This window comes from Callithrix jacchus, chromosome 12 (genome assembly GCF_049354715.1).
Source record: "Callithrix jacchus isolate 240 chromosome 12, calJac240_pri, whole genome shotgun sequence".
NCBI lineage: Eukaryota > Metazoa > Chordata > Mammalia > Primates > Cebidae > Callithrix > Callithrix jacchus.
Genome location: NC_133513.1, coordinates 122,797,545 through 122,820,618, shown reverse-complemented (window position 1 = coordinate 122,820,618; position 23,074 = coordinate 122,797,545). Strand labels below are relative to the sequence as shown.

Here is a 23,074-nt window from a genome sequence, read left to right as displayed (position 1 = left end):
ATACCACTCTGAATCAAAATGGAAACACAACATGTCTGCCTGTGAGCACATCCACAGGACTTCTTAGCATTAAATGTTTACAGGAGAGAAGAAAGGGCAGCCTAACGATCTAAGCGTCTACCCTAGGAAACCACAAAAAAGAAATCAAACTGAAAGTAAGCACAGGAAAGAAATAATAAACAGCAGAAATCAGTAAGAGAGAAAAAAAAAGAAAGAAAAATCAAGTAACAACAGTTGGTTCTCTGAAAATAAAATGGATAAGCCTCTAGTGAGACCAGTTAGCCAGAAAAGGGGACAAAGTACAAATTACCGACACCAGGAATAAAAACAAGGACATGACTCAAAATCCCACAGGTATTAAAAGGATAATAAAGGAATATAAAAATAACTTTAGACCAATAAATTCAACAAACTTAGACAAAATGGTCAAATTCCTTGACAAACACAAAAATCCCAAAAAAGTCACTCAGGAAGAAATAAATGCCCTGAATAGCCTTATAGCTACTGAAAAGCTGAATTCACAATGTCATTTTCACAAAGAAAACTTCAAACCCAAATGGCTTCACAGGTAAATCCTATGAAGCATTTAGAGATGAGACAATGCTAATAGTACACAATCTAATCCAAAATATAGAAGAGGCCTCCTTTCATGAGTGCAGGACTGCCCACTTAACAAAGCAGACACACACCTAGGAATGCCGCCACCCAACACCGCTCACGAACACACACAAATCCTTAAACGTATCAACGAGTTAAACCCAGCAATCTACAAAAACAGAAATCCATCAAATCCAGGTGGGCACTTAACTAGCAACACAAAATTTGCTGAATACATGGAAACCAATGAGAATGTCATCCACCATATTCACTGCAGCAAAAGGTCCCCCATCTGATAAAGGGCACCCACACAAACCTACAGCTGACCACACACCACAGGGAAAGACAACACAAAAGCCATGGTGGACGCCTCCTCGAGAGCCCAGATCATGACACCAAAGGCTAGGAGGACGACAGCCACAGTCAGGGCAGCCACAGGCAGGTTCACTTCAGAACATCCTGACGAAGCAAACTTGCCAACTGTACTAAATCTCGACGCTTCTTAACGTTTTGTGACCTAATGGGAAGCTCAGCAAAGCACTTCTGCCACCAACCAGAGCGACGCTGCCACCAGGAGGGCGCCACGCGTGGCAGGGACTCATGAACGCAGTGACTTCATGTCAGATCAGCTTCTCTAGTGTGAATGACTCACAAACTGCAGTTATTCAGACTTGTACGTCTGGCAGATGTTTTCTCAACAATGAACAGTCTGCACCTGTAATTCACACAACTGACAGTATGTGCGGCTGAAGATACATAAAATGGGAACTTCCTTTTTACGAAATGTTTCTGTAGAGATGGGGATCTTGCTCTATGGCCCAGTCTGGTCTCTAATTCCTGGCCTCAAGTGATCCTCCTACCTCCACCTCCCAAAGTGCTAGAATTACAGTCATGAGCCACTGTGTCTAGTCAGAACTTCCAAGCAATGATTAAAATTTTAGAATACTGGTACCCAGAACCATGAATTCCCAACACTAAAGGACTTTTCTAAGGAGAACACTGATGATATTGGCGAATATTATTTTTAGTATCATGAAACATCGACGTTTGGAAGATCTGTGTAACACAATGAAGCTACATTTTCCACAGGGCCCATGAAAGGCGTTAGGAAATCACTCACAGTGCGAGGCATGCCGATGGATTTTAACGTCACGGAGAACAAAAGTTCAGAGGGGGTCCCGGAGTGCACACCGCGGCAAACGCTCAGGAAAACACCGCTTGCCCAGCCCCGAGGTGCTGTGAAAGGGAAATACCCTCCATTATTTGACAAAGCTATTACAACACTACTCCTTTTTCCAGTTACTGATCTGAGCGAAGCCAGGTTCTCTTCACGTGCTTGGAGCCAAACAACGTATCATAACAGACTGAATGAAGAGGCAGATAGACAGGAAGGAACATGAGGAGACAGAAGCTCGCTGTCTTCCATTCATCCAGACGCTACGAAGTTTTAAAAAATGGAAACCGATAACATTCCTCACTAGATATTTCTAACGGAAACTATAGCTACTTTTTATTTTACAATGTTATTTATGCAAAAATCTATTAGGCTTATTGTCTAAATGAATTAATATTTTTAAATTTCTCAGTGTTAATTTCTAATGGGGTAAGTATTAATATACAACTCGCATAATCTCTTTGGGATCCCTCCTCAGTTTTAAGTACGAAAAAGGCTCTGAGACAAAACAGTGTGAGAACCCCCAGCAAGGAAGACAAACAGAGATCCCAGCCCCACCGCTCCGCCCCCATCCCTACCCCTGTGAAACATGGAGACGGCCCTTTAGGGACCTAATCTCCCCATCCACAAATGTGAGAACGGAGAAACACACGTGTGTCCTTCATCGAAAGAGGAACGTAAGGGTCCTTGTCTGCCCTCATAGGAAAATACTCATTCTCCCTTTCTTCATAAAAGCTTTCCACCACCTCCACTCTGCCACCATCACTCATACAAACTTTTCCACCAAAACGTAATTTATTCTCTCTGGGAGATATTCTCATAAGGATCCACTCAAGAACTTTTCACTATTTTAGCTTAAAGTTGGAAAAACACAAGCAGACTACTTTGGCACAACAAGTCAGTGTATGACTACAATTCCATATGAAAACATTTAAAATACATTAGATTTTTGGTCAAGATGAAAGACAAAACAAAAAAAAAATCAACCAATCTATTCTAATTGGGTTCCCATGGTAACTGTACAATCGGATTTTTCAATATAACATCCCCAAGGCCCAATGCACACTTGTAAAATATACTTCCAACAGCCTGAATTGTTTTTACATTACAGCACTCCCAGGAAGATCAATTATTATACGTCCCCACCCTAACTATTAGTGGCAGAAGATGTTAACACTATTTGCCATATTAACATAACTCATGTAAGGAACACTACATATCACAATAATTATCTAAAACTAATCATACACTTCAGATTCATCAAGCATGTTCTGGGAAGTAAACTGATACATCTGCTGTCACAGAACCATGTTTATGAAATGTAAGAAATCACACCCGACTACAGACCAAACCATTATGCCTCTCTCATTGATTGCAAGGATAAACAGAATCAATCATTAATAATTACATTTGAAGACGACCCTCAAGGTTAATCATATTCTTAGAGACTCTCGGTATAGAACTGAACAACAGACATAGCTGTGCTAATAAAGAAATAAAAGATAAGGATTCAAATCCACACTTTAAGTATTGAGCGCACTAGAGAAATCATAGCACATGCCCTAAGCCAGGACTCTAGCTTCACCTGTACTCACCACAGCACCCTCTCCCTGCACAGTGGGGCCTCCCAAAGCCTGATTCCAGGGGCACAGCGCCAGCCTGCACAGCAAGGGCACAGACAGCCAGAAGTGGGGGCAGAGCCAGAGCTTAGGAATGACAAGATCCATCAGGAAAAGCTGACAATCTGAGTTTCCTTTGCAACAATCATAAAATCCCTATGAACTTTACACATTTTACAGATCTACAACCCACAACACAAACTGGTGAGTTAGAAGTAACTTTAACCTTTTCTATCTACCTTTCCTATGGCGCCCCCATCGGTGGCCACATAAACCAATTTGGTGAGGTGGGGGCCAGCGGGGCTTTCAGCAAGAAATGTCTTGCAAGGTCCCTAAATCAACAGAGACCCCCAAACAGACTCAGAGAGCTATCTTAGCCTGAAAAGCAGCAAACGGTGTGGTTCTGAGAGCTGTAGCCGGTGTCTCACCGGATGACCACATGCGTCCCTTGAACCAGGCCTAATTAAAACGTGCAAAGTGACCAATCTGGAGGGAAAAAAAATCAACCAACCAACAAAAACATCCCAACGAACCTGTAGACTGGTTTAAGAAACCGGTCACGTGGCATCTGAGCTGGTCTCTCCTTCCCAGCAGGGTGTTGGTTCCTTCACCACTTACCAGAGCATGCCCACCCAGGCCAGGACAGCACCAGGCCTTGCCATGGTCCGCCGGCCTCCGGGGTCTCCTGTCTTGCCTGCCATACCCTTTCTGGTGAGGCTTCCTTTTCTGGCTTGCAGAAAGCCACCCCATTGCTATGTCCCCACACAGGGCAGGAGGGAGAGGTCCTTCCTTTCTCTAAGAAAACAGATCCTTTCTTTCTCTGCTAAGGCCACCAGTCCCAGCAGCGGAAGGACCACACTCCTGTGACTCGGTTAGTCTCAATTTCCTCCTAAAGGTCCTGTCTCCAAATACAGCCAAATTGGAGGTCACGACTTCAGCCTGTGAATCTTGGAGACACAGGTCAGTCCACAGCACCCTGCGTGCTGGGCCTTCTAGCAAGCAGAAGCCACACACCAGGCCTTAGAGAGCATCCAATCTAGCATCCCCCAGTCAAGAGATGGAAATGATACAAGTGAAGTAGCAAACAGTGACATGTGAAGGGCCCCTGAGAGGGAGAGACCATGGGGGCTGAAGTAGCTTCTGGAAGAGTGGGGAGGATTCAAAGAGAGGGCAGCAGAGCACGTCTGTGTGGGGATCAGGTCAGAAGAGGTTCCCTGAGGGTAGAGCAGAGGCAGCTCTGGGAAGAGAGGGACATGGGTCCCCCACTCGCCCACCCTCAGGGCAGAGCACAGATGCAGAGACCCAAGACAGGCCCAAACGCAGGAGGCCAGCATTGCCGGGTCCCCTGAACCCGCAGACTTGCCTGGCCTGTGAGAGGGGTCCACAGGCGGGGAAGCTGCTCTCACCCTGTCTGTGCCAGTGCCCAGCTCAAAACCATTTCTGGTCCTCACTAAGTCACTCAGTCTGAGGTAGGTTTAACATTTCCAGAAGCTTCTCAGTTGCTGCAAGGACAGAAAAGAGAGGCGGTGCGGATGTGCAGGGGACCCTTGAGTTGGGAGGGTCCCTGACCCCTTGTGGCAGGATGCATGGGACAGCACCGCCTCCAGCCAGCCATGCAGCCCCAATGTGGCCTTGGTCCCAGAGCTGACTTTCCCACTTGGCCACTCCCAGCAGCCTCACAATGGGTCCCAGTGTCCTGACACACACCAGCTAAACCAGGGTAGTGTGAGCATGCAGGAACCCAACAGACCACCAGACCACAGAGCCAGGAGGGCCCCAGGCAGCGCTTTCCCCAGGAGCTGCAGGATTCTGGGAAATCAGGACACCCCTGGAGACCACGGAGCTGCTTCTCCCCCACTTCTCCCCGACCAGCACACAACCTTCCATATTTCTGAGAAGCCATCTGCTACAACTGTCCTGACCTCATAGCTGGGGGAGAAGCGTCTCATGCCCAAAGAAGGAAAGTCTTATTAGCAAAAGATCCCCACACCCATAAGAGAAAAATGACTGAGGAAGTGAGAGCCATGACCCCGGAGGCTTTCTGGAGTGAAAAACAATCCAGAAAATGCAACAAGGACAGCAGGGGCCATGTCCAGCTAAAGGGAAATGACCCAGGCTCTGGGAGACATTCTAATTACACCTACGGCAAAATACAACAGGAAGGCTTGCAAGCCCATGCTTCCGGAGAACAAACCAAAAAAACAAAGAAAATTAAACGAATGCTTCTGCCTCAAGGCCCAGGTGGACTCAAGCTAGTGGCAAAGTGACAGGAGTGATGCCCAGGAGGACCCTGGAAGGAGAGCTGAAGGAAGGCAGGGACCATCCACCCAGTCTGCCTGGGATAACCTCATTTTAGCACTGAAAGTCCTGCTGCCTGGCAAATGGTTGGTCACCCACGAGCATGGCACAGATCGTGGCTCTCTAAGAGCCTGTCCTCTTACTGCGCAGAGGATGACCACAGGGTGGCTGACTGTGGCCAAGAGGGTGGAGAACACTGAACTTACCTTCAGAACCTGTGCATTCCTTCTGAGGAACGGTTCTTCCTTATTTCAGAAGTGGCACCATGGAAGCAGCCTCCCCAGAAACCTCCTGTGTCCCGGTGGGAACTCCCTCCCTGCCCACATCACCCACCCCTCGGGCTGGCCTGGGCTGGAGACCGATGGTCAGCAGAGGCACAGGGAGTGTGCTCTTCAGCCCACATGAGACACCACCACAGCATCCATCTGACTCGACAGCTTAATCTGGTGATAACACAAGGCTGACAGAAACGAATTTTTCTGCACAATAAAGAATAGCACACATGGGCTTTTCTTGGGATAGCTAGCTAAACTCCGCTACTTTCAGAAATATATCATTCCTTTTCCATGCCCATCATTCCAGGAACTTCCACTCGCGCGTTAAGGGCCTCACTAAGAGCCACCGCATCCGTCGTGCCCCGTCTCTCAAGCACCGGGCTGAGTGCAGCACACACTTTCTGATGCCCGTCACCCAGACACACACAGCCCAGCCCTGCTGGCATGACTTTAGATCACAACTGCAGGAGGCTGAGACCCTGGCTTTAACACTCCTAGAGTCAACCTTGGCCTGTAACAGCAGCCTCAACACCCCCCTGTAACCCCCTTCCCATCTATGCTTCCAACACACCGACCTGCAGCCACCCATGCCCCCGGCCACTCTCACTACTCCCCAGAGCCTCCTCCCCAGGCCTTCCGTGTGGCTGCCACCTCTCACTGTTCCAAACTTCACTCAACAGTCACTTTCTTACAGAGGCCCCTTCAGCATCTTCAACCACTCACCAAGGCCCCCAACAAAGGCAAAGCTCTTCACCTCATTCCGTCTGGCCAGCCCTCACCAGCACCTACAAAATGTGTGTGTGTGACAAGCACGTCTCCCCACCACACAGGGAACCCCTTGAAGACAAGGCCCCTGCGAACCCAGGCCCTGGAGGAAGCCCAGCCACCCTCATCAATCTCTGCCCAGGGGCACACTCAGCCACACCAGCCCATGAAATGCATCACGGTATTTAAGGAAACTCGGCCCCAGCATACTCTACTTCTAATTTACCTTCTGATGTGACTGTACCCCTAACAGAAATTTGAGTTTTTAAAATTCCACGACTCCTGCAGGTTGTATGGGTTACTTCCAACAGGACCAGGCTGGGGTAGGAGCACTGGTACTGAGCCTGGGTCCGCCGGTACTGAGCCTGGGTCTGCTGCTGCCATCCCCACCTGAACATGCTGCAGCCTAGCAATCTCTTGCCTCAGAACCCAGATGCCAGGCAGGGCAGGGGTGTTTACCCTCCCAAAGCCAGCTGCTTTTCTCTGGCTTCCCTCACACAAAAAGCAGACACACCAAGGCTCTCCTCTCTCTAAAGAAGAAAAGCAGTTCTAAACGGAGTCACTTATAACCACACTCTCCGACTCCTGCCTGCTCTGCCCTACCAGACGCCACCAGGGCCGACCCCAGCTATATCTCCTGGAACTGTCTCTGCCCTGCCAGGCCTGCTGCCACCAATCTCCCTCTTCTCTGTCATGCAGTTCTCTTGTCAGCCACGTGACCTTCCACGGGAGACACTGACAGCCTGGTGTCCCCTCTCGCCAGGCTCCCAAGCCCCTCACCCAGTGCAGCATTTGGGCTCCCAAGGTCCTGGCCCCGCCAGCTGGCTCTGCCTTCCAGTCCAGCCCCACATGCCTGCCAGACCCTGCTCAAACTGAATTGCGGCCAGGTCCCCAAATGCACCTGCACCCACAGTCCCACTGCTCTACTCACAATGCCCAGACCTTGGGCCACATGGAGGAAACTGACCAGTAGCCCCAGTCCCTCAAATGTTTCAGAGGGAATCAGGCCCGGGTCCCTGGCCTGAAGGGACATGATGAGGTGTGTGTACAGTCCCGGGACATGGCTGGCTCTCAGCATGCTCCCATCTTTCCTCTGGCCCCACCGTCCTGGGCACTCCACTGTCTAGTGGAGCGGGGTAGGCTTGAACGATGATGTGCAAGGAACACACAAGGATGGCTTTGCCATCTCCTCGTCCTCACTGCACCCAGCCTCGGCTATGGCTGTCTGCCTGCCTTGGTGGGGTCCTAGTGCCTTCAGGCAGGAATGCACTTGGGCACACTGCTTTTCCCACAATGCTAAAGACAACACTTGGTCACAATGATGTTCAGAAAACTTTAGGTACGTCAACAGGTATGCCCTGTCCTGCCCCTTAATGGACTTCTAACAGTTTCTCAGGCTCATCATGGCAAAGACAGTCTGGCACAAATGGTTATGAGCCTGCACTTGGTTAACAAATAAATCTGGGTTGAAAACAAAACCCTACCTCTACCACAGGAGACCTGTGCAAGTCACTCAAACTCTCTGAGGCCCGGGTTCCTCATATGCAAAACAAAGATACTCGCAGTGTCTCCTCCTCTACGGTGACCGTGAGCATCTCCCAAGCTGGTCTGCACAAGGCCACAAGCACAGCACGCCCCAAGTAACTACCAGGGTGAGCTGAGCCATGGCATGAGATTAAGGAGACACCCAAAATAAAAATAAGATCCATTTCCACACACACACAAAATACTGCAGACTTTCTATTTTTGACCAAGCTTACCCAGTGAACCTGCGTTACCCCTCAGTGCTGTGGTTGGATGGCGGTCACACATGGGAAAATACTGTCACGTGCTGGTGTCACTGCTGGTTCCTGGCCACTGCCATCGTGTCGGATCCTGTGTCAGTCCTTTGGGAAGCTCTTTCACTTTAACCGACTACTAATGTCAAGGCTCCCAGACAGTGTCTCGGGCTGTCAGCCACTGCCAAGTGCCCCTAGGAGCATGCTCAAAGCCCACCTGCCTGCTCTAGGCCGGCGTGGCACACCTGAACCTTCAGAACGCTGCCAGCTGGGCAGAGCATCGGGAGGCTGGGCAATCCGGCAGCACTCGATAATGTCTACTGTGAGAAAGCAGAAACAGGTGGCAGGGCCAGCAGCCTCCTTACAGACAAAAAAGGATTTCAGAGACCTAGCAAACGGATAGGGAACCACCTTCTGCTCCACGCAGACAAAGCTCTGTGTCCTTCTGAAACCTCAGACACATCAGAGGTGACAGCTGTGGCCAAGTGACCTGGACCTCTAGTCCTGCCTCCACTAAAAACGGAGGGACTCTGCATCCACAGACACCAACTGCCTTCACTCAGGCCTCCCCAGTGCCAGGCCTCCTTCTGGATGGGAACTGTGCGGGCCCTACTTTCAGAGAAATCTGGCCTTGGAAGGTAAGTAACTCCACTCAAGGGCACAGGACTGTAACTCGTGGGTTCAGGTCCAGAAGGAAGCTGGTCTGCTCCCAGAAGGTACACTCCTGACCACCGTGCACACGTCACTGCTGAGGGCTCAGGTGTGTGCAGACCGAATACAGATTCGGATTGGACTGAAGGGAAATGAGGGCTCAAAATGGTTCATCCCCATCTTCTCATTTCACCCTTCCATGAGACTTAGCTCCAAATTAAAATTCTACCCATGGACTGCTTTTTACTTTTTGAAAAGATGGATTTACATGGTGAAACCCCGTCTCTACTAAAAATACAAAAAAATTAGCTGGGCATGGTAGCGCATGCCTGTAGTCCCAGCTACTCAGGAGGCTGAGGCAGGAGAATTGCCTGAACCCAGGAGGCGGAGGTTGCGGTGAGACGAGATCGCACCATTGCACTCCAGCCTGGGCAACAAGAGCGAAACTCTGTCTCAAAAAAAAAAAAAAAATGGATTTATTGTCTCGTGTGCTTATACATAACCTGGTAGACAGAATAAGCATGATTGTCCCCACCCAAAAGATGAGGAGGTACCCGGAGGGCTAAGAGCTGCCCAGGGTGACCCAGCTGGGAAACAGCATCGCTCCCACACACGACTCTAGCACTTCCCGTAGAAAAGCTCCATCGAGTTTTACAAACTGGATTCAGCTGTGCCTCTGGAAGCTAACCCCCCACCTGAGACCAGGAAGATGCTTTGACCCAGAGGGGGATGAAAACAAGACAACCCTCTCAAAAGGAAAGAGGGAGTGAAATATGACATGGCTGTCCCTGTTCGTGCTTCACATTTGGTTGTAAAATGAATGCCAGAGTTCTGGTAACATCTGCATCTTTTGTCATAACCACAAACCAAAAGCTTGAACGCTGTGATAACATGTTGGGTTTGCATTTCGAAGAGATTCACGTGTCTCAAGAGTTACAAAACCGCACTCAGACCCATATGCACAACCTGCTGCCAATGGACCCATCTGGAAGGGGGACTCGGAGCTTGCCTGGGCTGGACAGCGCTACTTCCCAGACCGTCCTCAGGCCTCCCCTAGAGGGGCTCAGGCATTAGCATCCACCACAATCCCCTGGCATCCCCAGTTTCTGATCCCATAGGTCTGTCACGGGGCCCTGTCATCGACAGACCTCTAGCCTGCATCCTCAGTAATTCTGACGCAGAGGACCCAGGCCACCCTCGGGGAGACGCTCCTCCGCTGTGGCTTGTGAAGATCCCACTTTACAGAGAGCAGCAGGTTCAAGGGGCTGTGACTCATCAGGCCTTGCTGGGACTGCATTCTGGTGGCGGCTCTTACCCCACGAGAGCAGGAAGGACACCTGAACACGACAGCCCTGGCTGCCCACCAGTGGCCTTTTGGTTCGGGAGTAAAATGCAGCTAAAAGTTTAAAAACAAATGAGACCTAACTAGCAGTTGTTTATTACATTTCAACATATAATGCCCCATCTCCTCCTCCACCGAGATTTGCTCACTCTCTTCACCCACCTAAACATCTCTGAACAACCCGTGCCACAACTGCCTGATCTGTCACCATGGTAAGAGTTTTCTAAACCTCTATGCATAGGACTCAATTTGTCAGTAAAAACTGCCACCCGCGCTGTGCTTGCAGAAAAATGTCCATAAAGGCAGTACTGCGACTGGCAGATCGATGTTTATAATAAAAACAAATAAATTGAACAAGCGCCTGCTTTTACAAGCCACGCCATTGGTGGACTATCCATTCGGTGTCCCCCCACCCAGAGTTCTGGGAACAGGAGACAGGGCTGGAGACTTCACAAGCGTCACCGGTAGGAAATTATTCTAACGAGAAACTTTTGGGAGTAGGAGAGTGAACACGCCAGGCATTCACTGCGCTCTTGTCATTCCTTTCGTGCTTACACACCCTACGACTAATTTAACAACCAGAAGAAGATGTTTCTGTAGAATTTGTAACTGGTTTTATAACAGCGACCTCACACACCAAATGAGTGGACTCCAGGTGGGGTGAAGGGGACACGAGGCCTCCTTGGAGAACCCTGCTCTGCTGCCGAGCCGCTGATTTAACTGAAAACAACCGTGGTGTCAAAATCAAGCTTCACCACTGACAGCATCTGCGGCGGGAACCCCAGGGCAGCCTATTCAGTTGCTTAGCTAAGAGCCACGGGAGCGTGGGCTGCTGCAGACTGACTTCACTACCCGGCCCCGAGCACCTCGGCAGGACTCAGTGATCCCTTTACAGAAGAACCACACCTGCCAAAGCCACTCTGATGCTTCAAGGATGAACAAGAGTCACAAAAATGATTTCTTCCTCTTCTTGAATAAATGACTTTAATAGTTCTATGAAGGAGTAAGTCATTCATTCCATTCCATACTATATTCATTAATTATATAATTTCCCCCCAAACTATGCAGCCCTCCTATACAAGCTGTACTATTTTTGTAAGTCAAAAGAAAATTAGACTGTTTCCACCAACCAGCAGATACTCAGCAGTTAAGGAAAAGCCACAGAACACACAACTTGCAATATTTGGTCCACAACACAAGGCCTCCAACTTCCACCTACCTCTACCCAAGACAGGCCTGCAGAGCTAACGGGTCAGGTCAACAAAACCCTCATGCCAACCAAGGGCCCTCCTGCATAGCTCAAACCTCCTCCCCTCCCAGATCAACCCTTTCACTTCAAACCAAGAGTAGGGCGTACAGCCGGCTTGCGCATCAGGGGTGCCTATAAAAAGGCTGACCATGGGCAACCCATGGTCACGTGACGGTTTCTGTGTCTGATTTTAAAACCTTCAGGTTTGGTTTAAATAATATTCTGCCAGGCCAGGCATGGTGGCTCACAACTATAATCCCAGCAATTTGGGAGGCCTAAGGGGGAAGATCGCTTCAGTCCAGGAGTTCGAGACCACTCCAGGCAACATAGAGAGACACTGCCTCCACAAAAAAAAAAAAAAAAATTAGCCAGGTGTGGTGGCACACACCTATAGTCCCAGCCACTTGGGAGGTGAAAGCAGGAGGTTCGCTTGAGCCCACAAGTTTGAGGCTGCAGTGAGCTATGATCTCAGCACTGTACTCCAGCCTGAGCAACAGAGCAAAACCTTGCCTCTAAAAATAATAAAATAATATTCTTGAATAAGACCCCAGCTCTTTCAGAAAGCTGCTGTATCGAAAGCTACCTGTCCCAGGAAACAGACGGTCAGTAAGGACCGTAGCAACAGCCGGGAGCTGAATGAGCACAGGGCCCTTCAGCCTCTGCGAGGCTCAATGTGTCCCCTGGAGGGACTAGAATCCCAAAAGGAAGTAAAAAGCCTCAGGGAAAGTGGGTCTGGACAAGGAACTTTATGCTGGGGCAAGGGGGTCAGATTAAAGCATGAAAAAAAAAAATGTTAAAGGAAAAGACAATGCAGAAAAATTCAGTTCTGCCTCCCCCGTTTTTTTTTTTTTCTATCAAAGAGAATATACTATAAACTGAAAAGGGCATTAACACCAAAAAACCTGAGTGTTCAAATCACTGGCTCCTAAGTGTATGTCCTCTGCAAAATAAGAACAAGTACGTTTATTTTATTATAAAATACTGAAGAGTCAGGGTTTTGGTGTCCTAAGAAAGGGAGGGAAGGCAAGTTCTTCTTCAGGCCTTGCCCTGTCCCCTTCTTCCCTGCAGAACAGAAGAGGCCCTGACTGAGACACCTGTGAAGGAAACTCAAACTCACCTGGGATGGGAAGGCCCAGGTGATCTCAAACAAAGACCTGACAGACAGCCCTGACCTTCTCTACCAGAGGAAAAGGTTTAGGAATCTGAGCAGCCAAACAACTATAACCTAACTAACAGCCTTTTTAACACAGTAGCCTTTTTAAAGTAGTGCCTAACAGCCCTTTTAGAGTGACGCCTAATTCTATTAACCCTTATTGTGATACAGACTTTTTTTTTTCCCTTGAGACAGAGTTTCACTCTCTTTGCCCAGGCTGGAGTACAATGGTGAAATCTCAGCTCACTGCAACCTCCACCTCCAGGATTCAAGTGATTCTCCTGCCTCAGCCTCCCAAGTAGCTGGGATTACAGGCATGGACCACCAGGCCTGGCTAATTTTTGTATTTTTAGTAGAAATGGGGTTTCATCATGTTGGCCAGGCCAGTCTTGAACTCCTGATCACCCAAAGTGCTGGAATTACAGGTGTGAGCCAGTGTCCTAGCCCAGATATATATTTTTAAACAAAAAGCCTATTTACATTGAAAAGTACCTGAGTATAGCTCTGTACTGGAGGCCTACTTCATCCCGGTCCCTCGACTGTGGCAAACACTACTCCACTATTCAAATTGTCACCTGAGAGGGAGGGCCCCAGAAGAGAGACAGTGGCAGAGAAAGGCCAGCTCTCCTCTGGTACTTGCAAGTAGGCTCTGGTCCCATAAGGTTTCCTGGCCCTCTGAGTGAACGTGATGTTAACCACCAGCCAGGCTCTGAAGCGGTTTCCTCCAAAGTTTTCACACCCCCACCCACCAAATGTGCAAAGCTTTCAGTTTTTTAGAATCTTGTTCATCCCCCCGAGTGTTTTAGCAGTTGAGACAGCCCGGAAAATAACAAAACCATCACCAAGTCACCTGCCCAGGGACGGGGGAGATGATGGGGGAGTCTGACCTAACAGATACTCTACAGGTGTATACTTGATGCCTATGTAAATTACCCGTCTAATTCTCAGCTCTCCGCGCTCAACCACTTAACATTCGGGACCAAGCCACTTTCCTTTGTCTGATGATGGTCCCAGCAGGCAAAGGTTGCACACGTGTACAAAGCCTGCTTTCCAGGACAGAAAGCCAGCTACTCAGCTGAGGCAACTGAGAGCAACCACCCTCAGGTTTCAGGAGATGATGAATCCACAAGCACGAAGTACATAGTTCAGAACTCCTCAGCAGCGTTACCACTGGCGGGGGAAAGGCGATGCCCAGCGCGCGGGGCTCTCGAACCCGCCTTGCTTACTCTAAGTGTTGAACACAATTAGGGTGTGATATACACAAACTCCAGCCATGGTAACGAGGAGGCCCTTAGAACTTGGCCTCCAGCAGGAAGTTAATATGGAACTCTGCCCAAGTATGCTAAAGGCTTGCTGCAAGCCAAGGCCTGCGCAGGGGCTTCTGGAAGCTTCCCGCAGCAGCTAGAGGCACGAAGAGCCCAGGAACTGGGGCTGGCACCCGGAGGTAAGGCAGGGGCTGCCACGACCGCCGCCCCACGCGAGGCCACAGTCACTGCAGGGCAGCCTGGTCCAGGAACCCCAGGCACCAGGGAAGGCTGGGGCAGGTGGGGATCAGGGCAGCCCCAGCCCCGACGGCGGGGTGAGGGCGCCTGCAGGACCACTCGAGGCTGCCGCCTTCCCCAGGGAGAGCCCCGCACTGTGCCGGGAGCTAGGCGGCTCAGACACTCACCAAGTCGCAAACGGTGCGGACCGCGAGTACCTGCAAGCGCCGGGACGCAAAATGTTCCAGAAGCGCGGGCTGCCCCAGCATATCCGGGGCGCGGGGGCGGGGCCAGGGCTGAAGGGCGGGGGGAGGGGGCGGGGCCGAGGGGCACGGGGGCTGGCGCCGGGGGGCGGGACCTAGAGCGGGGCGGAGCGGAGAACCTGAGAGAAGCCTGAGAGTGAGCGGGGGCGGGGCCAGGGCTGCGGGGCGGGAACGGGGGCGGGGAAGAGGGGCACGGGGGCTGGCGGCATGGGGCGGGGTGTAGAGCGGGGCGTAGCCGAGGACCTCAGAGCGGTAGGAAAGCGAGCAGGGGCGGGGCCGACGCCGGGGCTGGAGCGCGTGGAGTCTGCGCATGCTCAGTGCGACCGCCGGGCCTGAGCCCCTCTGCGCAGCCTCGTTGGACGCGGCTACGCTGCCCCTGGTCCTCCCGCGGCGCCGGCCCTGGCCTGGGCGCCTGACCCCGACGGCCCTTCAGCTGGTACGAGCCCAGGCAGACCCTTCCCTGCTTCCGCCTCAGGCTCTGTGCCTCATTTTGCCAAATAGCCTGTACCTTTTCCTGTCATAGGGATAGTCCGCGGGCGTGCATGCGGCCTGCCACGTGCCCAAGTAGTCCTGAAGGCGCGCGGGTGTCGGAGGACGGCACCCCCTTAGTGAGAATCCCAATCCTGCTCAGGGCGGCTGCGCTGAGCCCCGAGAGCGAGTGTCTCCCCTCGGGGGGTCTCCCCCTCCCACTCCCGTCAGAGACCCCCAGACCAGCAGGACCCTGCAAGGGGACTGTGGAGGCAGCCTCCAGGGCCTGTGGTGGACGGTCCTGTCCACGGGCTGCAGTCAGTCAAGGCCTAGACACTGCCGGGGCCTGACTCAGCTGCTCTCCAGAGAGCTCACAGGGTGCCAGGCGCTGCTTGGGCTTGTGTGACCATTATTAGGAGTTGAATTGTGTCCACCAGAAAAGCGATGTTGGAGTCCTGACTCCCAAAATCTCACAGTGCGACCTTATTTGGAGAGGTAACAAGTGAAAATGAGGTCATCAATTAGTGGCCCCTAATCCAGTATGCCTTGTGTCCTTATAGGCAGAGGCCGCTTGGAGAGAAGGATTGAGGGGTTGCACCTGCAAGCCGCCAGAAGCCGAAGAGGGCAGACCCTTCCCTGGAGCCTTCGGAGGGAGCAGAGGACAGACCCTTCTCTGGAACCTTCGGAGGGAGCAGGATCCTAACACATCTTGGTTTCAAACTTCTGTGAGATAACAGGTTTCTGTGATTTAAATCACTCATTGTGTGTCACTTGATTGTGGCAGCCCTAAGCAGTGGTTACAGAAACCATTGTCTAAAATGATGGGCATAACCACCCCACTGAGTAGTATCATCCCTGGAGGCTTCAGAGAGGTCACACACCCCTTAGCAGATTCAGGGGTCCCATCCAAGGCCCACATGCCCTGAGCCACCATGCTACAGGCCTTCTAGGTTCTGTTTGTTTTCTTAATGGAAAGGGATCTTCTCCTCCTGATAAATCTTCCCTGTTGGGATTTGGCCAGTGCTCATACCTTCGTATATGTGACTTGTAGGATGCTACATATTACTATGGGTGATAAGGGTTGTTCCGAGGAGAACTTCAGCAGGATTTGCTTTCAGATGAGCCCTGGGGACAAGACAGGCTGCACCACTGATCCTCTGAGGTTGCCCAGCCTACACCATGCCTTGGATGAGACACGTTTTAAATAGCTGCTTGTGGAAAATAAACTAGGCCCTGAGTACACACTCATGGTCAAATAAAGGCACTTTTTCTCCACTGAGCCTAGACACAGCCTCGGAATCCTTCTCAACCCCTTGTTCCAAGCAGCCATTCACATTTAAACTAATGTGGAAGGAGAGATGAGACGTGTTTGCCCTTGGCTCTGGTCTTTTCTATTAGCCTTCCTGCAAGACTTCAGGAAACTTATCTGACTTCTCTAATTCTGTTTCATCCTCTGTAAAGGAGTCTTACAATAGTGCACCCTACATGTATATAGACTGTCCTCATGTGTGAGGGCATGTGTGCATAGGGAAAATAAAGCACACCACACTGCTAAGAAATAATGCTATACACCTGCCCTTCTGCAGCCTGTCACTACCAGGACCCAATTAGAACTGGAACCCTAACAGCAGCAAAGGAAAATCAAGGCCAGGATTGAATCTGAGTTCCCACTGGCACTCTAGCAAGTGTGCTGTTAACTAGTTTTGCAGTTAACACGTGACTCATACTTTTAGCTGAATAACATTTTAATATGAATCCCTGAACCTTTTATTTATTTCTTTGTCATACTCTAAGTTCTGGGGTGCACGTGCAGATCGTGCATGTTTGTTACATAGGTATACATGTGCCATGGTAGAGTTTTGCTGCATCCATCACCCCATCATCTAAATTAAGCATTTCTCCTAATGCTGTCCCTCCCCAATCTCACCACCCCTTGCTGTTCCTCCCCTAGACCCCCGCTCCCCAGGCCCTGGTGTGTGATGTTCCCCTCCCTGTGTCTGTGTGTTCTCACTATTCAACACCCACTTATGAGTGAGAATATGCAGTGTTTGATTTTCTGTTCTTGTGTCAGTTTGCTGAGAATGATGGGTTCCAGTTTCACCCATGTTCCTGCAAAGGACATGAACTCATCTTTTTTATGGCTGCATAGTATTCCATGGTGTATATGTGCCACATTTTCTTTATCCAGTCTATCATTGATGGACATTTGGGTTGGTTCCAGGTCTTTGCTATTGTGAACAGTGCGGCAGTAAACATGTGTGCATGTGTCTTCATAATAGAATGATTTATAATCCTTTGGGTATATACTCAGTAATAGGATTGCTGGGTCAAATGATATTTCTATTTCTAGATCCTTGAGGAATCTCCACACTGTCTTCCACGATGGTTGAATTAATTTACACTCCCACCAACAGTGTAAAAACGATCTTATTTCTCACATCCTCTCCAGCATCTGTTGTCTCCTGAATCCCTAAACTCTTAAGAAAAAGAGACTAGCCAGTCTTAGCATCTCTGATTCCCCACCCGAGGAAAGAAAGGCCAGTATGGTAATCCAAAGGCCTTTTAGGAGGGGCCCGTGGGAATGGGGAGGCAGTGCATGAAAGTACTGGCTTCTGGGGAGATGTGGGGACTGGCTCTGGCCCCACTTGCAGGACTCAGTCCCATTGCTGGCGCAGTGGTAAGGACTGTGTGAAGGGCTGTAGCTACTTCCATGATAAAGGCTGTGTCTGTCGGGGGGCTCCAGAATCAGGAGCCAAATGAGGGTCTCTAGAGTACAGACAGGCAAGAGGAAAAAAGCCACCACCTGACCAAGGACTGGCCTGCAAAAGACCAGGATTCAAGGATGTTGAATCCTTGAATTCAACTCACGCTGTTGAATGAGCAGAGCCCAAACCCATACTCCCTACACTTGCGGTGCACATTCCTCCTTTCGTCATGGTAATTTCAAAAACTCCCATTTTCATCAAGAGCTCCGCACGCCTCTCCCCCTTGTCCATTACAATCTCATCATCACCTGCATGTTCATCCTACTGTTAAAGGAACACAGGATGGCTCCAAAGCAGGGAGGTCGCCGGGTGCACAGGACATGGAGGCTCGGGGTGCGGCCCAGCCCTGCCCCTCATGGAGCAGCCACCTGACTTCTCCATTCGAAGGATGACAGCATAGGACTAGCTGGCTGAGATTCCTTCGAGGTTTCCCATCTTCAGATTAACAAAGCATAACCCCTTTTTCTCCGGCACAGATTCCTATGAAGAACTTTTTAGAAAGAGGTTGGAAAACCACGAAAGGTTACGCTCAATGCCAGTCAGACTTCTTGAAGGAGCTCCCTGGATTTCCTTTAGCATCAGCCAGCTTTCTCGTGGGCACTGGGGACAATGTGAATTTGCATAGTTTCCTTAAACATCCAAATGGATACTTTTCAGGTTAAGCAAATGAACACGACATGTGATTGCTTTTAATGATTTGCAACCCAAGAAATTTGTTTAATAAGCCTGTCTTCCCAAGCTACTTTTGTGACATTAGAGACCATTTACAACAAAGCTGTCTTCAGTAGTCAAACTTAATCCTTACTACCCTACCTTTGGGAAATGAAGGGATTTTATAACGATCACATAAAACCTTATGTGGCTTGAAAGCCCCAAACTCCGGACAAATGTGTGTTGGTCGTGTAACAGAAGAAAGATGTTACAGAGCTCCCCACTGTAAGTGTTTTACATATGGTTTGCCTTTAGGATAGCATCTCTGGTGGACGGCTTTGCTGATTAACACAATTGATTTTCTTAGCCCCAGTGTTCCTGTAAATGTTAGAGCCAAGAGCTGGAGTCAGCTCCTTGGACCTGGGAGAGGCCAGGAGGCCAGAGGGCCTAGAGGACTCTGGAGGAAGAAGCCTGAAATGGAAAGGTGGGGGCCATCAGTCCTGGGGGGTAGGTGCCAGGTGCTTCTGATTACACTCTGTGTGACACAGTTGTCAGCATGGCAAAGGCATCGTGGTGGGACTGCAGCAGGGATGTAATCCAGGAGTGGGCAGGAAGGAAGGGCTTCAGGCTTTGCCTCACACAGATGGCAAGGGCATGGTGCAGGGTGGAGAAAGGGTATGGGGCTGCAACTAACATGGGAGGGGATCCTTAACTCTTGCATTTTTCCAGAGAGGCGGAACACCCCCCTGCCAGGAGCCCCTGGGAGCTTCTGTTGAGATCTGGAACCCTTCAGGCCCTTTTGTTTCAAGAAGGGCAGAAAGGGTAATTCCTAAGGAAATGAAGCAGAGGCAGCCCAAAGACTCCTGTTGGAAAGACTTTTCCTGAAACTTCCTTTGCTAGCGTGGGCGCAGGGCCTGGAGATGGATGTATGGGACTTGTTGCAGGCCCCTGAGGGGCTTGTAGTTGAATGGCTCACAGATAAGGAAATGGTTTGGTCTCTGGAGCAGTGAACCTCTACCCAGGAGATGCACGGCGGTGGGGGGCAATGGGAGTGCGAAGGAAGGCCCCTCCCTGCGTCGACACTCCCTACAGCAAGGCCTTTTCTTTTCTTTTTCTTTTTTTGTCGAGACATAGTCTCTCTCTTTCCACCCAGGCTGGTGTGCAATGGTGCTATATCAGCTCACTGCAACCTCTACCTCCCAGGTTCAAGTGATTCTCCACCTCAGCCTTCCAAGTAGCTGGGATTACAGGTGCTCACCACCATGCTAGCTACATTTTTTATATTTTTAGTAGAGACAGGGTTTCACCATGTTGGCCAGGCTGATCTTGAATGCCTGAGTTCAGGTGATCCACCAGCCTTGGCCTCCCAAAGTGCTAAGATTACAGACGTGAGCACCCATGCCTGCCCCAGCCAGCCCTTTTCAAGAGCCCCAGTGTGTAGTGGGTAGCCCATTGTGGGATTCAGATCCAGTTGTCCAGTAATTAGCAGACAAAGAGATCATTGCCAACTTTATATAGCTCTTCCCTCCAAAATGTGCCAACGTTAGACAATTGACTACCCAAAGAATGTACATAATGTATGTAAACAAGCAAAGTCCACTCTTCAGATGTATTTATTTGGATACGTTGGCTTGGACAACTACCTACACAAATGGAAACACTTGGGAGGATGTTTTTGCCCCCTGGGAGGGGCTGTTTGAGTGCCTGTGACTCAGGGCTGGCATTTTGTTTGATGTCGGCCCTTTTTAAACCAGCTCCTACACTCATTACAAAGTGTTTTTGATCCATTTTCGGGAAGGGCTTTGTTTGTAACACATGGTTGGCAGTTTGGGCAGAATCTTTTAAGTGGTGTGAAGAGCTGGGGAGTGTGCACCTGGGTCGCTGGGAGGAAGTGCATCTCCCCCCCTCCCCTGCCCCACTGGGATGAACCAGAAGTGCCCGTGCTTTTGTGACTTGGAAATTAAAGCAAGAGATGTGGGGCTTTCGATGCTGAGGTTGTGATTTGCTGTCATTTGCTTCTGAGTGGGAAACCACGAATGAAGTTAAGACAGGAGAAAGAGCTACACCGAGGGTTCTGTCTCAGTCACCAAAATACAAATTTGGAAAGGAAAAGTGGCTGCATTTCCTCCCAGGGTAACTGCTTCAATCCAGCCTAGTGCATTGAACCATTGCTGTAAAGTAACAGGAGGCCAGTGTGGGAGAGTGATCGTCACCTGAGCAGCAGAATTGGTACTAGGGCTGGTGCCGGCGTCCCATCATTTCTTGGCCTGATGTAACCGCAATCAATCTGGGAGTCAGGAATGACGGACACTGTGGTCCTCAGAATGACCCCTCCATCTGTCTCAGCAGCAGCTCCTGGAAACGAGGGTCCCTCCCTTCTTGTCCAGGAACCCACAGGACAGGAAAAGGACAGAATCTTCATTCTTGGTGGGGTTGGGGAAAGTTTATTCATTCTTGGCTGGGGTAGGGAAAGTTGTGAAGCTGGGGGTGCTCATTTCTCGATGACAGCAGTGTCGGGCGGCCTTTGCAAGTGAAGGAGGCCCAGTCCCAAGCCGCCAAACCCAAAGGACCTTTATGAGAGAGTGAACCACTACAGCCCAGGGAAAGAAAGGCAGGAGGACTCCAGGGCTCAGAGGCTGGGCTCGGCTCTCATTCTCTGGGCCCTCACAGGACTTCCTCTTCTCATCTTCCCCAGCTCCAGGCAGGCTTCACCCACCCAGCACCCAGAGTTACATCCTTTCAGCTCTGTGCCCCCAGAGTTGAGATACACAATGGCATTTGTGTATTGAACCATATCTAAGCTCTCTCTCAGCTTCCCCCAAAAATAATCTTAGGGAAGGGCTCCAGTTGGCCTGCTATGGATGACTAGGACAGCTGTGGACCAATCACAGTGGGCAGAGGCATGAGGTTCCCTCCCAGCCAGTGGCATGCACCTACCACAGCCTGGAGAACAGGTCTGACACAGGAATGAAGAGGAAGGTGTGAGAAGGGCAGGATCACCATGAGGTTGTAAGCCACTAACTTTGTATCCTCCCTGTTCACCGGGACAGCATGCCTGCTCTGTGCCAATCCCGTCCTGTGTGCTGAGCACTGCATACTCATGTGCTGTCTTCCATTAAGTCTTCATAACTCTTCATCTACCAGTTGTGTGCAGGTTGGGTTGGAGAGGGCCTGGTGAGGAAGGGGCTGGGGGTGCTCTGCTTCCTACAGCCTCATCTTCCCAAAGAATAAAGGGGGTCTGGATACTAAATAAGTGCCCACTGGGTCTGACTCTGGACAGTGGAGCTTTCCAGGAAGCCTGTTGACAAGGGGATACATTTCATGAAGCTGGACAGCAAGACAACCTGGTGCCAACCCAGGGCACTCTCTTAGCCTTGTCCCCACCCTAAGGCCAAGCAAAAGCATTGGCAAGTCTGTGCCTTGGTTCTTTGTCTTAGGGGTTAATCTTAATTAGCACATTTATTGGAGATTCATTAAGATACTAAAGAACTAGAAAGATAGGACTTGTAGAAATTAATGATAATACAGTCGTGCAACACATAACGACGTTTTGGTCAACAGCAGACTGCCTGTGTGATGGCGATGGCGTTAAGACTGTGATGGAACTGAGACACTTTTGTTAATTGTATTTGGGCTCTGGGTGCATGTGCACATCTTGCAGGATTGCTGCACAGGTACATACATGCCACGGTGGTTTGCTGTCTCCATCCTTCCCCTCTCCCGCCACATCCCCTACATGGGGCATTTCTCCTGGTGTTATCCCTCTCTGCCCTCCCCGTGCCTCCCTGCTGTCCCTCCCCTCCCCTCCACCCCCCCCCCCCACCTAGCCCAGTGAGTGTGGTTCCCTTCCCTGTGCCCAGGTGTTCTCATTGTTCATCACCCACCTATGAGTGAAAACATGTGGTATTTGGTTTTCTGTTCTTGTGTCAGTTTGCTGAGAATGATGGTTTCTAGATTCATCTATGTCCCTACAAAGGACACAAACTCGTCATTCTTTATGGCTGCATGGCATTCCATGGTGTATGTGCCGCATTTTCTTTGTCCAGTCTATCATTGATGGGCATTTGGGTTGGTTCCAGGTCTTTGCTACTGTAAACAGCACTGCAACGAACATGTGTGCATGTGTCTTTATAATAGAGTGATTTATAATCCTTTGGGTATATACCCAGTAATGGGATTCCTAGGTCAAATGGTAGTTCTGGTTCTAGATCCTTGAGGAATCGCCACACTGTCTTCTACAGTGGTTGAACTAATTTACACTCCCACCAGTAGTATAAAATGTTCCTTTTTCTCCACATCCTCTTCAGCATCTGCTGTCTCCAGATTTTTTAATGATCACCATTCTAACTGGCATGAGATAACATCTCAATGTGGTTTTGATTTGCGTTTCTCTAATGACCAGTGATGATGAGCATTTTTTCATATGTTTGTCGGCCTCATGTATGTCTTCTTTTGTAAAGTGTCTGTTCATATTCTTTGCCCACTTATGAATGGGTCTGTTTGTTTTTTTCTTGTAAATCTGCTTTAGTTCTTTGTAGATTCTGG

At 49.9% G+C, this 23,074-nt stretch overlaps 2 protein-coding genes across 8 annotated transcripts in view; one reads left to right on the top strand and one right to left on the bottom strand.

The window, feature by feature from the left end:
• MGMT (O-6-methylguanine-DNA methyltransferase) overlaps nt 1-14,655 on the bottom strand; it is a 303,204-nt gene extending 288,549 nt beyond the window's left edge. For 3 of the 5 annotated variants that reach the window (XR_013524453.1, XR_013524455.1, XM_002756717.6), the window contains exon 1: nt 14,571-14,655. Coding sequence is in view for 2 of the 5 variants with exons in the window: in XM_002756717.6 (XP_002756763.2) it covers nt 14,571-14,651 (81 nt within the window). In the remaining 3 variants the exon portion in view is untranslated. Of the gene's footprint in view, nt 1-1,717; nt 1,834-14,570 lie in introns of all 5 variants that reach the window. The other 2 variants (XR_013524454.1, XM_078344099.1) reach the window with 1 other exon arrangement.
• A 298-nt stretch (nt 14,656-14,953) lies between these two features.
• The window catches only part of LOC103787380 (uncharacterized), a 49,284-nt gene continuing 41,163 nt past the window's right edge, over nt 14,954-23,074 (top strand). Inside the window, exons 1-3 of one of the 3 annotated variants that reach the window (XM_078344100.1) lie at nt 14,954-15,081; nt 15,674-15,838; nt 16,165-16,388. In XM_078344100.1, coding sequence (XP_078200226.1) covers nt 14,956-15,081; nt 15,674-15,838; nt 16,165-16,188 — 315 coding nt within the window. In that variant the 5' untranslated portion in view covers nt 14,954-14,955 and the 3' untranslated portion in view covers nt 16,189-16,388. Of the gene's footprint in view, nt 15,082-15,673; nt 15,851-16,164; nt 16,389-23,074 lie in introns of those variants that run through there. The other 2 variants (XR_613018.5, XR_013524456.1) reach the window with 2 other exon arrangements.